The 15998-nt window shown below is 43.8% G+C and overlaps 1 protein-coding gene across 4 annotated transcripts in view; it reads right to left on the bottom strand.

The window, feature by feature from the left end:
- Nucleotides 1–342: 342 nt before the first annotated feature.
- Nucleotides 343–15998, bottom strand: part of si:dkey-172j4.3 (diacylglycerol kinase delta) — a 99058-nt gene continuing 83402 nt past the window's right edge. For all 4 annotated transcript variants that reach the window (XM_070548025.1, XM_070548027.1, XM_070548026.1 and 1 more), the window contains 21 exons: nt 15370–15529; nt 15173–15281; nt 14611–14750; nt 12689–12776; nt 11344–11435; nt 10311–10410; nt 8054–8119; nt 6783–6954; nt 6616–6714; nt 6449–6533; nt 6248–6355; nt 5697–5793; nt 5509–5616; nt 5320–5433; nt 3697–3831; nt 3086–3249; nt 2778–2883; nt 2521–2610; nt 2200–2316; nt 1975–2089; nt 343–909 (listed from right to left, as the gene is read on the bottom strand). In XM_070548025.1, the coding sequence (XP_070404126.1) occupies nt 857–909; nt 1975–2089; nt 2200–2316; nt 2521–2610; nt 2778–2883; nt 3086–3249; nt 3697–3831; nt 5320–5433; nt 5509–5616; nt 5697–5793; nt 6248–6355; nt 6449–6533; nt 6616–6714; nt 6783–6954; nt 8054–8119; nt 10311–10410; nt 11344–11435; nt 12689–12776; nt 14611–14750; nt 15173–15281; nt 15370–15529 (2318 nt within the window). In that variant the 3' untranslated portion in view covers nt 343–856. The remainder of the gene's footprint in view (nt 910–1974; nt 2090–2199; nt 2317–2520; nt 2611–2777; nt 2884–3085; nt 3250–3696; nt 3832–5319; nt 5434–5508; nt 5617–5696; nt 5794–6247; nt 6356–6448; nt 6534–6615; nt 6715–6782; nt 6955–8053; nt 8120–10310; nt 10411–11343; nt 11436–12688; nt 12777–14610; nt 14751–15172; nt 15282–15369; nt 15530–15998) is intronic.

Below are 15998 nucleotides of genomic sequence, written 5' to 3'. Positions count from 1 at the left end.
AAGAAGCTGCAAAGTTTTAGTTGATATGCCCCTGATGCTCCTTCTGTAAACACCTCCACTCACCAAAAAGAAAACAAAAACATGCTGTCATCTGGTTTCTGTACCTTCATGATTCAAGTGTAGAGCATGCAGGATGAGAGGCGACTCCCACGGAGATCCCACCCTGGGATTATTTCACTGTTCCTAAAGAAAGAGCTCACAACAGTTTGTTTTGCAACGTGACTGCAAAGCCTGGGACCACACGAGTCCACTAGAGAACCACCACAAGAACCTTTATGAACATCATAATTCACAGGTAGATACAAGTCCACACAACTACATTCCTCTTTTTTTTTTTTTTTGCAACAGTTTAAGTTAATTTCCAGCTCAGAAAAACGCTGAATCATCCCTCAGGTTGTTCCGTCTGAATACTCGTTGCAGTCGAGGGTTCTCATGGCAGCAGCGACGACAAATAAATAAATACGCAGTTGGAAGGCTGATCAGAAGTTAGGAAACATACAAATCTAAATCTGTAACCACTTAAGTAAAATAGATTAGTTAAACGTGACATGCAAGGACAGCACCACGCTTCATCCACACCTCCCTGGTTTTGTTGTTTGCTTTCATTTGCTGCTGGCCACGCCCACAAAACAAACAACGACAGAGCAAGGCCCACTCAGAAAAAAATATATCAGAACCAAAATCCTTCGGTTGGCAAACAAAACTTCAAAGGAGGTAAAACTGAGCCAAAGCTGAAACGTTGGGAAGAGGGTCTAACTTGTGTGTCTAACACCTGTGTGACGCCCCAGGACATCATGATTTTAGCGAGAGAGGTTAAGAGGGGTGCCGCCCCCTTCTGGTGAGTGAGGGTAGAATGTCAGTTGCCCGAGGAATCCACCTCAGAGGTTCCTCCTTTGATGTCCCACGTTCCTGCAGGAGAGGAGAGGTGATCTCAGGTCAACAGATGGTTTTCCAATGTTCAGGGATTATGCGAGATGTTTCTTACAACCCTGACAAAGTTATCGTCTTACCCTGTACTATGACATAATGTAGGCAGTACATCCATTTGGTTTTGCTAATTAGCCAATTGCGTTAGACCTTACATACCGATGTTAATCGCAAAGCCTGTGCACGCCTGTTTCCGGAAACACAAAGAGCCATGGACCAGCTTCAAGCTCCTTCACCACCACAGAAAAGCCCATGACTCAACTTGGTGAAAAGAGCATCAAAGACTGGCAAAGACTTTATGATGGTAGGATCTACACGTTCAGCTCGAATGTCTAACGCAGAGTTGGCGACCTTTCTGATAGACAAGTCAACAGCATCACACCTGCAACCTCAGAGGGTGTGAACAAGGTGAAAACTTAAAGCAGCGCCCCCCAGCAGCTGCCCCCATGAATCACAAGACGTGTGACGCGCTACAACAATAGATTCTCATAGAGAACGACAGAAACCCGACCAAAGACCACCCCAAAACAGGTACTCTTTGGATCCATACGATTCACGCGAATGCCATTTTTAGCTTCAAAAGTGGCAACTTTCCCCCAGAAAGCGATAAGTTTGCACGTATGCAGCAGCATCATGTGGGAACAACGATTGCTGTTCTAGAGGTCCATGTTGACGATAGAGGCTTTGGTTACAGCAAGATCAGATAAGCAGGGGGAGGAGCTTAGATGTGCAATACATTTTAACCACCTTTAGGTGGCGCCCTCTGAGATAAGACTCCAGATTTCTGCTTTAACAACAATTAGAAAAAATATTTTTATGGATCAGAACTTTATCAAAAAAAAAAAAAGCTAAAAAAACATTTAATGGAAAAATAATGATGTCATCATTAATTATTAATATTCTCCTCTGTTTTTATACATTCTATCTTATGTTTTAATTACTCTGTAAGCTGGTCCTGTAAACAAACAATGGTTTTCGTCATCTTCTCTGTATAACTACTGAAGTGTTCTTGCTGCTGAGCTGTTAACGTTCTGCTGGGGCCCTCACCTGACAGAGAGCTGTTGGACTTCTGCTTGTGAAGCTTCTCCTTCTCCTTCTTGGTTTTAGGTATGATCTTCAGCATCATGCTGCTGCTGCCTTTACTGCTGCTCCTCACCGAATCCTGAAACACATGCACGCACACACACACACGCACACACACACACACACATTTAGACATGGCACTCGGCTGGCTGTGTGCGTGTGTGTGTGCGTGTGTGTGTGATAACACACCGCCTCCTCGGAGCACTGCATGAGCGGACAGATCCAGTGGATGTCGTCCAGCTTGTGGAGCTCAGCACTGAGGCTGTTCAGAGTTGAGCGCAGCTCCTCTTCCTCCGGAGAGTCCGACTGCAGACCAACAAAAGGGTCAGTTGCAGGTTTGAAAGACCAACATCTGCTGTTTTCCCTCAGTATCTCCACAGCAGTGACTAAACACCTGTTAAACAAGTTTATTATGTTCTATCAAACAGAATTATGCTAATTTCTACAGCTAGCTACTGCTAATGCTAATCGCGGACAAGTTTAATCAGGACCGATTCCCACGAGTCATACCAGGAGCTTTGCGTCCAGCAGCATCCTGGTCTCGGCCTGCAGGACTTTGCTGCTGTTGACGATCTCCACTGCTGTGCTGCGACTCAGACACTACACACACACACACACACACACACACACACACACACACACACACACACACACACACACACACACACATAGAATAACACATGACTCCTTGTCTGAACCCTGCTCTGAGGTCGCATATGGCTGAAATGTTCCTTCTCTGTCACCCATCTGTCTAACCCGACTCATACCTCCTGACTGGACACTTTGGCCTCGGTGAGCACCAGGGCGGTGGCGTTGACGGCGTGAGCCAGCTCCTGCTCCACCAGCTTGTGGGTCTTTGCTGCCTCTTGGATTCTGGGCAGGAAGTAAAAAACAAAACTGTCTTCTGCTTGTATTCATCTCTGAAAAGCGGTGTAGCCTCTAATTACCAGATAAACCAACCAGAAAACTGGTGTATCCATTGTTTCTGTCTACGATCTTTCATTAAAACTACCCTCTAATCCTCCAGGGCTGACTCCAGCTGTGACCACATGAGGTAACAGGAAGCAGCACGTACTTGGTGATGAGCGTGTCAGCCACTAGGCCCAGCTGCTGCACCTGGGCGCACTCCTCCTCCGTCAGGTACTCCATGGACTGCTGGGAGTTGAGGCGGGGCCTGGCGGCGCGGTAGCTGTCGATCTTTCTCTTGTCCTCCCAGGACTTGAGCGTGCTCTCAAAGGCCTAACAGAGGCAGAAATGGGCAGAAACTTCTAGAGAAAGAGTCTTTGATGCTTTTGAGGACACAAAGATGAAAGCTCCTGGATAAAGGAGGCAGTAAGAAGTCACGTCCAGCAGCAGCAACGTCAACAAGTCCCTGAATGCAGGTTAGGCTGCTGAGGCTAAACATGCCGAGCCATCAGGAGGGAAACCATGGAAACCAACGGATGCTGCCGAGCTCAGGAGAGCTAAGGGGTTTGAGCAGCAGGAAGAAAACACACACATGCATAAAGACACACCCACACAGGGACAGATTCCATTAAAGAAGTCCCAAAATAGAAAGAGTCAGCAAGCAGAGTGGCTTCATGAAAGCAGGACGAGCTCTCCTCTCCTCTCCTGTTTACTTTGGAAACACAAACACAATAAAGTGTGTGTGTCAGCAGCACAGCAGGGGTTCCCGTGTGGACCCACCCGGTCTCTGGTCAGCATCTGGGCCCGGTTCTTGTGGACGATCTTCACGATGCCAGGAGGCTGGATCCAGGCCTCTCCGTCCACCTGCACGGGGACGCCCTCGTCCCCCAGGATGGTGATCTTCACCTGCCGGCACTGGGGAACGAGAAGATAGCCATCAGACCTCTACGTGGATCAGTAATGAACACAAGAAGATTCTTTTTTTATAGCTCCTCAGCTGAACTATGATGTAGCAGCAGATGAGTCGTCCACTTATATTAAAGATTTAAGCTGAATACGTTATTTTTGTTAAAAGTTCTGCCTTAAATCCTGGCATGACTGGAACTGTTGGGGTGTTGCTCCTCCCTCTACTGAAGGCTCCTACATTATATCCTCTTGACTGGAATTAATCCAGTGGCATTTCTGTTTCCTCAGATTGAATTAGTGAAAGCAAATCCTCGTGTTGGGTCTTATTTATTAAGTGCTGCATAAATAAACTTCACTTATTAGTAATATTTAAACTGATCTTCCTTAAAACATTGAAGTTATTTATTAATCCTACAATTCCTATTAAATGTTATGTTACAATTAATCATTTCAAATGAACTGTTTTCCATTTTGTTATTAATTTTAACAATATTGAGTTACATCCCGGTGTAATTTCCCTCTGGGATCATTAACTCATTCACTGCCAATGACGACTAAAGTCGTCATTTGCATTTTTTTTACCGTTTGAGCATCGGAACGAGCCCCCGCACTGAGAGAACAAACATCTCAGCCCTGAAGCCGATCTTCATCGGCATACGTCACAGATCACATGATCAGGAAGCAACACATCCATGTGTTAGGAGATCGTTTTGGGCCGTTCCTGTAAAAAACAGTGAGGCGCGAACCGGAAAAGCGTCTGCCGATCACAATTCGACAACGGATTACGAAAGAACGGATAACGCTCGAAACACGTGGCTTCCTCCTGATGTAAGAGGTGAGTCTCCTCTTTGTTTTGGCATCGACATCATGCTAGCGCGCAACGTTCTGTGACTCTTAAAAAACAGTAAAAACGGTGAGAAACGCTGGCAGCGAAGGCCGTTAGCGATCAGGAAACGGCTGGCAGTGAATGAGTTAAAGCAGTTTTGAATATAATTTATTGACGTGAATTCATTTTACAACCCAAAGAGCTACTTTCCCTCAGCCCACTGGAGCTTTTCGAGCTGCGACTGTCACAGCAGCGTTAGAGAAAACATCATTATGATGTCACAGAAACACAGATGAGGATTAGGGCCACTTATTATTCTGAGAAGAACACAAAAAAAGAAATTCTGAGATTGAAATCTGAATTCTTTTTCCTGAGATAAAAGTCAGAAATCTTTTTTTTTCTCGCATCTGTAAAGATGAGCAATAAGATAATTATTAGTTTTTGTTTTAAAGGTTTTAGAGGATCTGGATGTTTTGGTTATGGGATGTCGATATGAGCCGGAAATGATAAAAATAAATGTAAAGACATTACTGGAAGTCTGGTGGAGACGTTCAACACACTTCCTCCATTTAAATCACATCTACCTATGAACACACCAGTTAGACTTGGTTCTAGTCAGTCCAGAGAGGGATCTTTGACTTGAGTTTGATCTGAAATAATAAACGAGTTACCTGTGCGATTCGGTGGTGCTGCAGGTTGATGACCCTGGACATGGCCATCTGCATGCTGCCAAACACCGCCACCACCTCCAGCTTCTTATCATCGAACGACGGAGCGCCAAAGTTCTGCAGAAGCAAAAACCCGATCAGAACCGATGGCTCTAACCAGAACCCGACATGGTCTGGATCCTGATGACTCACATTGTCCTCCTTGGTGCCGCCCCAGAAGTTGATCCCTCCTGCGTAGCTGGGGATGTTGAGCACAGCCAGGCCCTGCAGGCTCGGCAGGGACATGGAAACCCCGTCACACTGAGGGGAGAAGAAACCAGGAGGTCAGAGGTCATCAGTGGAACAGACCCGGATCCATGTTTGGTTTTGGAGTCTCCCACCTCCAGCTGAACTCTCTGTTCCAGGTTCTTGTAGGTCTTCTGGACCAGCTCTTTGGTCCCCAGAACTCCGTACCACATCATGTTCTTAGTGCGGCTGCTGCAGGTGGAGACAACCAGTCAGATCTGGTTTCAGGAAGACACCAACATGTCTAATGCCTTAGCCCAACCCTGACTAGAAGCTAAGCAGACCTCTAAAACCAAGATTAGGGTGTTTTCACCCTGGGGTACCAGACTAATGTCCCCACTTTAGAGGTTAAACATGAACACTTGTTCCCATAATGTGGTGTACACACACACACACACACACACACACACACACACACACACACACACACACACACACACACACACACACACACACACACACACACACACACACACACACACACACACACACACACACACACACACACACACACACACACACACACACACACACACACACACACACACACACACACACACACACACACACACACACACACACACACACACACACACACACACACACACACACACACACACACACACACACACACACACACACACACCTGCACTTTTTGGGGTGCTCATCTCTCTTGTTGTTGAACTCCAGCGAGATTTTGGCGTCCAGGCCGATGCCGAAGTAATTATTCATCACACACTTCTCTGTGCACTGTCTGCAGATGTGTGAGCAGTTAGTTAATGCATGATGATGCGCACACCCACACGCACGCGCGCGCACACACACACACAAACACACACACACTTACATGGAGTCCTCGCTGAAGGCGACGGTGTTCAGGCTCTCTGGTTTCTCTAAGACGATGGGGGACGTGGGGCTCAGACCTCCTGGACCTGCAGGTCATCATCACAAACATTAGGCTTCTTCAATCAGGTTGTTTGTGTCTGAAAAACGTAAAGTACAGTTTTGTCCTACGTGGCTCCGCCTCCTTCAGCTCCTCGCTGTTCTCCCGTTTGATGGAGGACGACGATGACATCCTCTGGACCTGCGTGTGTCGGTTCTGCTCGTCCACCACTGAAATGACGAGCCCTGATCAGTTTTCTTGTGGGGTTACCGTGACACCAGGAGGAGGGAGGCGGTACCTTTCTCAGCCTGCTCGATGATCTGCCTCAGGGCTTTCTTTAGGCTGTTGGCTCGAAGCATCAGCTGCTCTTTGGACCGATACGTCTTACCCTCTGAACCCGACTCGCCCCCGCTTTCACCAGGGCTCGAACCACCGCTCTCTTGGCTTGGAGCTGAACCGGCCGGTACCACCTGGATTAAAGCAAACACGTACTTAGAGCTGCATCACAGCCACAAAACATCAAGACCTCTCCCCGTCTCAGACTACTATTGACCTACAGGCGGAGCTGCAACAGGACCAGAGCCTAAAATCACCCAAACATCCAGTTTTAGTGAGCAGGAGCGTGAAATGATGCTGACATCATTTTGGGCTTTGCGCTTCATCCTTCCTGCACATAAATCTGACTGGATAATAAAATAAACTCCTCTGGGGGCAGAGGCACAAAAAGACACACAGTGTGTTGGTTGGGTCCTGTAAGGAGACGAAAACCAGCTTAGGAAGAGTAAAACATAACGAGTCTGCTTTTCCCTAAATAAACTTATTAATGTACCTACTAGCCTTTATAGACCACTCTAACATGTTGAGAAATAAAATATTCCGTAATACATTTTTTCATTTTATTTGTATTTTTACTTATTTTATTGTAAGTAGTTTATTTTATTTAAGAGTTTTTCCCACTGGCTTAGCTAAATACCCCAGAAAAATCATACCTATAACAATGAAAATACCAATAACATAACAAAAAAAGTATTAGTTTGAAGTATTTATGGCTGTTTGAAGCTCTTATTTTGAAGAGTTTTTAATGCAGATTTAGCTAACTAGCCAATATAAAAGATGCCTTTAACCGTCGGTCCTAACGACAACAACAACAACAACTAATAATAACTATTGTTATTTTGGGATATTTGTGTTTTTTGAGGCTTTTATTTTGAAGGATATCAGTTCTGCTGCTGTAGGAGGGAAGACATGTAATTAATACTTAATAACAATGATAGCCATAACCCTTAGTTACAATGATAACCGTAAGATGATTGTCTGCTTTAGGAGGACAATGGGGTTCCTTCCTAGCTTGAAAAGCTCTTTTTTGTTAATATTTTGTCTTTAATCCCAACTTTTCATCACTTTTCTCAGCATTTTAACCCCAACCAGGAAACTGTAAGAAGATAATTTTCCTCCTCCTTTTCAACCGGAATGCATTTGTTTATGATCAGTTTTAAATCAAATTAATTTTAATTTAGACTTTCCTGTTTAGAAACTTCACTAACAAACCACTAAATCAGATGCGAGTACCTGAGCTTCTGCTTCCTCGCTTAAGGCCTTGACCAGAGAGTCCAGTTTCTCATTCAGCAGGGCACACTGGGAGAGGAGAGGGCAGGAAACATCAGGATCAGTTTTGGTTTGTATTCCTGAGACTTGTGCAAACAAGGAGATAAACGCTCCATAATAGGACAAAAACCCAGACAGAAATAATAATCAAACAGGTGAAAAATGTCGTAAAAATAATTAAATAAATCCGCAAGAAACAAATTATTACTCTTCCTTTCTATAAAATAAATTGTGATCAACTGAAGACACCTGTGGTGAAACTGAGACAGGACTTGGTTGACTCGTTTAACTTAAACACCTGGTATTATTTTAGCAGCTTTGATGAGTAAATGGGCTCCCATGACCTCCGGTTCAACCATCCACATATAAATATTGGACAATGGGTTTCCATAGACTCCAATAATATGTTTTTATGCTAAAATGGGAGGTGGCCACCACCGCCATTTTGACCGTGTCACCGATTCCATCAAGCCCAGACAATTCCACAAAAGGGAAGAGAGGAGGAGCTGAGGGTGGGGCTGTAAGGCTGGGATCAACTGACGACACCCGGTCGAACTAGCTACAAGCTAACCTGAAGCTAACCCAAAGCTAATGTGGAGGAGGGAGCTAAGCTAACGGAGGTAGCAACCTAGCTACAACCGGAGTTAACTGTGCACAACACCAGAGCTTCTGAGTCAGAGGTACACCGGGCTGACCGCTGGGTAAAACTGGGTGGAACACGGAGGTCTCCCGAGACCTCCACAAGCCGGCAGCCGCACAGCAGACAAGCGCCGCTGCGATCTGAGATGCGCAGAGCTGCTGCTGGGGAGAACCGGGTGGAAAGGTTTCCATCCCAGAGCTCCACAAGCCGGCAGCCCGCGCAGCAGACAGAAGCCGCGATCAGACAGAGATGCGCCGAGCTGTGGGGAGGGGAGAACCGGGTGGAAAACAGAGGTCTCCTGAGAGCTCCACAAGCCGATAGTCGGAACCCAGCTCCACCAACATGTTATATTTCAACCCATTTTCTAAAGTGCAGCATTATGTTAAATGCACTGGGTTTTACCCTATTACATTTAAATTTCATGGTTAAACAGTACATGTTAAAATCTAAGCTCAGCTCGACAGTGACCTAAAATACATAAATATAATTTTACTTACAGAAAAAAATGAAGTGGAGACTCCTTGGACGCTCTATTAGTGCAATTAATGCCACAGAAAGTCATTTTGTCCAACAATTGCACAAAAAATATCCAAAAAAAGAATACACAAACACAGAGACTCAAAATCCCGGAGCAGTTTCCAAGCCAGACTGAGGCTCTACTGAGGCCTTTCCATGGAGCTAGCTCTGTGGTCACGTGGGTCAGATGCTCATTAATTATACAGAATTTTAGGCTTTTAATACACTTAAACAGAAGAGTGAGAAAAAAATTCACCCCCCTCAGAGTTGTCATGAGTGTAAACTAGATCATTTAAACAAAAAACATGTTTTGGTACCAGGCTGTAAACATGTTTATTTCTGCTGTGAAATTGTTATTTTTAACATGGGAGTCAATGAGGATTTGCTCACTTCTGACACCAGCCCCTAGTGGATGAGGGTGGAACTGCAATTTTTGCCACTTCCGCGTTGGTCTCAGTTTTTCACCCACATTGTGGGGGCTTGGGTTCAACCAGTAAGAAGGCATTTAGCACAAAGTAAAACCGATAAAACGCTTCATTTCAAAGTACCACTATCTGTTTCCATGGTAACAATTTAATCCTTGTCTGAATCTGTCTTGGACCCTTCATATGAATCAGAAAAGGGCTGGTAATCCACACTGAGGCTAAAAACTCTTCTGTTCTATTCCTGGAGAGCTGAGGAGAAGAGGTTGCTGCAAATGAACCAAGACATACACTCACTGGCCACTTTAATGGGTACACCTGTCCAACTGCTCGTTAATGCAAATCACTAATCAGCCAATCACATGGTGGCAACTCAATGTATTTAGGCATGTTGACACGGTCAAGACGATCTGCTGCAGTTCAAACCGAGCTTCAGAATGGGGAAGAAAGGTGATTTAAGTGACTTTGAACGCGGCACGGTTGTTGGTGCCAGACGGGCTGGTATCTCTGAATCTGATGATCTTCTAGGATTGTCTGACTGCAGCAGTCGCACAATGATGCCAGAGGTCAGAGGAAAATGGCCAGAGTTTACACCACAATCAGTCATTCACACAGTAAAAACACCACATCCAGGCATTTTTACCTTCTTTGCCATGGCGTCTGCCTCCTCCTTGTTCTCTGTAGCTCTCTCGTACGCCTTCCCCACCTCCGCTACAAAGTCGTTCACCGTCCCACACAGGAACCTGCCAGGACGAGTAACACGGTTACCTCATGGAGGATTAGGTGATTCACTGTGCTGGATTTCTCACACACACACACACACACATTGTGTTTTCAGAGCCTCCTACCTGCCTGTCAGCGCAGTTGCCTCCACACAGTCACCGTTTACTCACAGCGGTTACATCGCTACTGTGACTCAGCAGGGAGATTTCTCCAAACTCACTGCACTCGGCAAATATTAAATACTCCTAAATAATTGGAGCCGCTCAAACGCCGATCAGCTCCCATTTTATTTAGAACTGCAAAAGCTGACACCTCTTTTGAATTATACATGAAATAAATTCTTCTATTCAGAAACGAGCACTTCTCAGCTGAAGCTTCTCTCGTCTAATTTGGCCGTCGGGTGTCAGTGTGAATGCATTTAGCAGCCAAAGGTCTTTGTTAATGTTTAAAGGGAACATTAGAGCCCGACAGCAGCCCTCCATTACTGCTGCTGCTGCTGAAATAGGCCCACATTTGTTTCAGGAGGAGGAATTTCTACTCACAACCGCCTTTTACGAGAGCTCAACATCCTCAAATCTAAATGGAATTGAAATCAAATCTGGACAGATTTTTTGAGGTTTTAACCATCTAGTAGTGAAAACTTTTTAAATGTATTCTGTTTTAATTATTTCTTGGGTGAGAACAAGTGTGAAAAATCCCTCGAGGTCACAGTCCGGTCACAGCACACAGAAGAAACACTGAGCTTGTCCCTACAGAGGACGCTCTAATGACCCCTAAATACTGGTTCATGCATCTCTTTCACCCTTACTCCTACTAAGATGTACCTTTGAGAGACTTGAACAGAAAATCAATATGTGCCGACTCTCCTCGTCTCATTATCATCCTCGTTTCTCCCGTCTCGTGTCCCTTGGTGATTGTTAGTTTTTTTTTCTTATTTAAATAAAAGAACGTACTTTGCAGATGAGATGACGTCGCTGTGCTTGTCCGAGTCCAAGATCTTGGCAAGGTGGCACGCCACAGAGTCTGCATACTGACTGATGTGGACCTGAAACAGGAAAAAAAGGCAGGATTTGGATTATGTGTTGCAGAAAACCAAAGAAAAACACACGGAAGTCATTTTGTACTCCTTTCAAAAAGAAGGGATTTTAGGAAAACACAATAATATCATTAAGGTCAGTAAAGATCCATTCACGTCTTCCTTATTATCTGCTAAGAGTATTTATACATTAATAAACTAATGGCTGACTAAGCCTTGACCCTTCATGATTTTGGTATCAATGCAAGGATATAAAATTTCCACTGTCTTGCAGCTATTACATTATTGATTAACAAATATTTAGGGAAAAGGAGATCATCTCTCTGTGGTTTTGAGTAAATAAATGTAATTATTTGGGCAACTCAAAGAAGAAACCTTTCAGATTTTTGGTGGGATGGAGCAACAGCAGATCAGTTTCAGATGTTTTATGCAGCAAAAATGTGCAACTGCAGTTAAAATTTTATCACAGTACCCATTAAAGGTTGGGATGCAGTGACTCAATATGACGGTACAGGAGAGTCTAAATGTTTGACTAGTATGGTTTTAATAAGCAGGTAAGAAAATATCAAATTTACAAAATAAGAACTTTTAAACATTTTAATAGTTTTATCAACGTGAGCCAGGATGGGGGTTCGTCCGGGATTTAAGTACTTTTTCATTTTTTTTTTTATTTTGATGTAAATTTAGATATTTGGTGAAACTTTTTGACTTAGTAAAGCAAATAACTTGTATTAATGCAAAAAGTTTATAATTTACTATGACGCTCTTTTTCCTTCACTGGAATTTTTATTGGAAATATGTTTTTATTTTCTTTTGATGGTAATTTTAGATCCATCCTAATGACATTATGAAGTGGAACAAATCTTAACTTGACCTTCAAGGGTACAAACTTTAGTCAAATTTAAACCCCTTTCCAAAAAAAGAGCCACAGTCAAAATGACAAATATGTTAAATAAAATAATTTTATATTTAAAAAAAAGATTAAATAATCTGAGCCCTTCAGAAATCTAAAAGAAAAACATGTGATTTCACTACAATGTAAGGCAGCTTGTGAAGTCTTCTTTATATACTGAGCTGATCAGTATCCACACGGCTCCCCGTGGCTTAGGTCTGATTGCCTTGGTGTCCTGTCAGGTTCAATTTACTTTCAATGGATGTTTTCCCCCAAAACATCTCATAACTTTCAGAACTCTGGCTTCTTTGGATGCAGTCTGTCACAAATCACACGGCCTCTCCTGTAAAAGTTCTGACGGCTGGTTTACCTGCAGAGGAGAATCATGGCTGTCGTCTTCCTTCACTACCGGACTGATTTTATTGGTTGTCGGCACCTCGAAGGTCAGGATGCTCCACCTGGAACACGTATCAGTGTCAACTTTTTCATACCTCAGTAGATTTACAATTTTCAACAATATGATGCCTTTATTGAACATTCTACCCAAAAAACGGCTAAACAATGTTTATTGTGATGGTTTCATGGTCATGTTTTTGTTAAAGTACATTTCCTTTGATGTTGAGCCATCTCTGTTCTGGTGCGTTTCTCTCTGAAAGGTTTTCTAAAATATGGCAGAACTGTTTCTCTTTTATCTGTTTTCATCTCCTTTGAAACGTGTCTTTTCTGTTTTTTGTCAAATATACTTTTTGTATTTTGTCACGCGGGCTGCACAGTGGTGCAGTGGTTAGAGATGTTGCCTTGCAGCGAGAAGGTCCTGGGTTCGCTTCTTACCTGCATGGAGTTTGCATGTTCTTCCTGTGCATGCGTGGGTTTCCCCGGGTACTCCGGCTTCCTCCCACAGTCCAAAAACATGACTGTTAGGTTAAATGGTCGGTCTAAATTGTCCTTAGGTGTGAGTGTGTGTTTGCATGATTGTTTGTCCTGTGTGTCTCTGTGTTGCCCTGCGATGGACTGGCTCTCTGTCCAGGGTGTACCCTGCCTGATTGCCCAATGACCGCTGGAGATAGCCCAGCCCAGCCCAGCCCAGCCCAGCCCAGCCCAGCCCTCTTCACAGGAAAGCATTTTCTCACTTTTACTTAGAAAAATAATCAAGTCTCTGTTGGTGAGTTTGGGGTTTTTCTCAAGGAACTAAAAGATTATTTCAGTTGAAAGTCTTTGTGTTCAGTTATTGAAAAAACAATCAACTGATATGGCTTGGTTGATTTTATAATCATTATTTAGTTAAAACATGGTGGTGATATCCTAATTGTGATGCTACTTTTCAGCTGACTAAAGCCGTATGAATGATTGAGTTTAAATGATGCATTTATTAAAAACATGAGCTAATGTTGTATGGACTAGAAATAAAAATGTGGGATGATTAATATAAAAGCAAAAGAAAAATAAAACCACAGCTAGTAAATGTTTACCAAACCCCATTCAAAAAATTCTATTCTATTCCATTTATGGAGAGCTGAGGAGAAGAGGTTGCTGGGGACAGTTTATAGTATAAAGAAGTGCATTTCTGTATTTGTGTGTCCACTAGATCCTGCAATTTACAAAAATGTGCAAAAAAACATTCAAGCCTTGAAAGTGGTCTTCATTGCTATCAACTCACTTGTACAACTGAATAAAAATCTAAAATATGCATACTTCAAGAATAATACTTTCAGTAGTATGGGTGTGTAATGGCAAGAATCTGATACGATACATATCACAATACAATACGATATATCGTGATACTGAAAGTAAGAATATTTGCAAGTGTCGTCAGAATGAAGGTGGTAAAGACTGCTGCCACCTAGCAGTTGGAGTCTGAATGGCACCACACGAAATAAAAACAGCAAGGGATATACGTTATGCGAGCGATAACTACATCTGCACGACATCTGACCACGTAAACCAGAGCCATGAAATATTACAGTCTAATTCAGTCCTGTGGCCTTTTTTTTCCATTTCGGATTTTTGATCCAAGGCTAAAACTGAAAGTGTTTTATTGCAACCAAAACAAAAATGTAAAATAATAATAATTCCCATTTTCTATTTTAATTGTTTCTCCAGTCAAAAATGGAAAGAATTAATGATAAACATGTTTAAATAATTATTTTGTTTGCAAAAGCCGTTCATCCTTAGCCTCTCCATCACAGATCAACTCATTTACATTCATTTTTTAGAAAATTCTAATATTTATAATTATCATAAAAATCAGTATAAAAATTCCAGACTTGACATCATCATTCCATCTGGTCCTACCGGTCCAGCATCTTGGTGGTGGCCCTCTCCAGTTTCTCCAGGATCTGCAGCAGCTGAGCGTCGTCGTCACACAGCCCCCCCCAGCCCAGGACCCGAGCCAGGTCGTTACCTGTACCGAGGGGCAGAACGCCCAGCTGACACTGGAGAATAGAGAAAAAAAAGCAGGAAAATGATGGGAATAGCCAAAGATTCACTAAAATAAATTACTTCAATCTCTTTATTCTCTGTAGGACAAAAGCTCACACTGTGTCCTGCAGAACATCTCGGCTACCGTACTGACCAGATGTGGAGTTTTATACACTTTAAACCACACAGCTGATGACGACTGGCCCAAGATGACCTTAAATGACCCCAAACCAAAACTCATTTAACATGTTATGAAATAACTAATCCCCAAATTGCAACCATGTCGATCTAGCATGATGCTCATTAATCCTGATTAATTCCACAACATCAATTAGTTTAATAGAGCAGTGGTCCATCATCCTTCTATCCTTTTTTCTCTCCAAGTGTTACCAAATCTACTCATCCCCTCCTCCTCCTCTCATTCCACTACTCTCACCTGTTTGTGGAGGTTGAGTTTATCGAGCTCTGAGAGCACCCAGCCCACGCTGCCATCACCTCCGCACACCAGAATACGGAACGTCACAAACTTCTGGAAGAGACGCAGGCTGCAGGCAGACAGAGTGGCACGGCATGAGACGAGAGAAAGCAGCAAAAATTCACATTTATACGCCAACAGGCTTCATAAAAACGTACCCGAGTTCAGGTCCTCCATTCATCAGGTCAAAGACCTGAGCTGGGTTGAGGAGTTGCTTGAACTTGCGCAAGAACTTGACCCCCTGGTTGTCTCCACTCTTGGAGTTGACGAGGACCAAAAGAGGGCTGGAGCACGATGCGGAGGTGGCCTTCCAGAAACCTGGAACCAGCCGTCACAACTTATCCCCTTTGAAAATAACTGAAATCTACAATTCTAGTTAAAATATTAAGCTAAATACAGCACCTCATATATATGTGTGTGTATATATTATATATATGTGTGTGTGTGTGTGTGTGTGTCAAACTTTAATGGCTATTTTGGCCATTTTAAAGTGCTTGTGTGTCATCGTCGTCTTCCTCCGCTTATCCGGGTCCGGATAGTGGGGGCAGCATCCCAACAAGGGAGCTCCAGACCGTCCTCTCCCCGGCCTTCTCCACCAGTTCCTCCGGCAGGACCCCAAGGCGTTCCCGGACCAGGTTGGAGATGTAACCTCTGCAACGTGTCCTGGGTCGACCCGGGGGCCTCCTGCCGGCAGGACATGCCCGAAACACCTCCCCGGGGAGGCGTCCGGGAGGTATCCTGACCAGATGCCCAAACCACCTCAAACGACTCCTTTCGATCCGGAGGA

The sequence above is a fragment of the Nothobranchius furzeri genome, chromosome 2, assembly GCF_043380555.1.
Source record: "Nothobranchius furzeri strain GRZ-AD chromosome 2, NfurGRZ-RIMD1, whole genome shotgun sequence".
Taxonomy (NCBI): domain Eukaryota; kingdom Metazoa; phylum Chordata; class Actinopteri; order Cyprinodontiformes; family Nothobranchiidae; genus Nothobranchius; species Nothobranchius furzeri.
The sequence above is the reverse complement of the archived record's forward strand: the minus strand, read 5'-3'. Positions and strand labels throughout refer to the sequence as shown.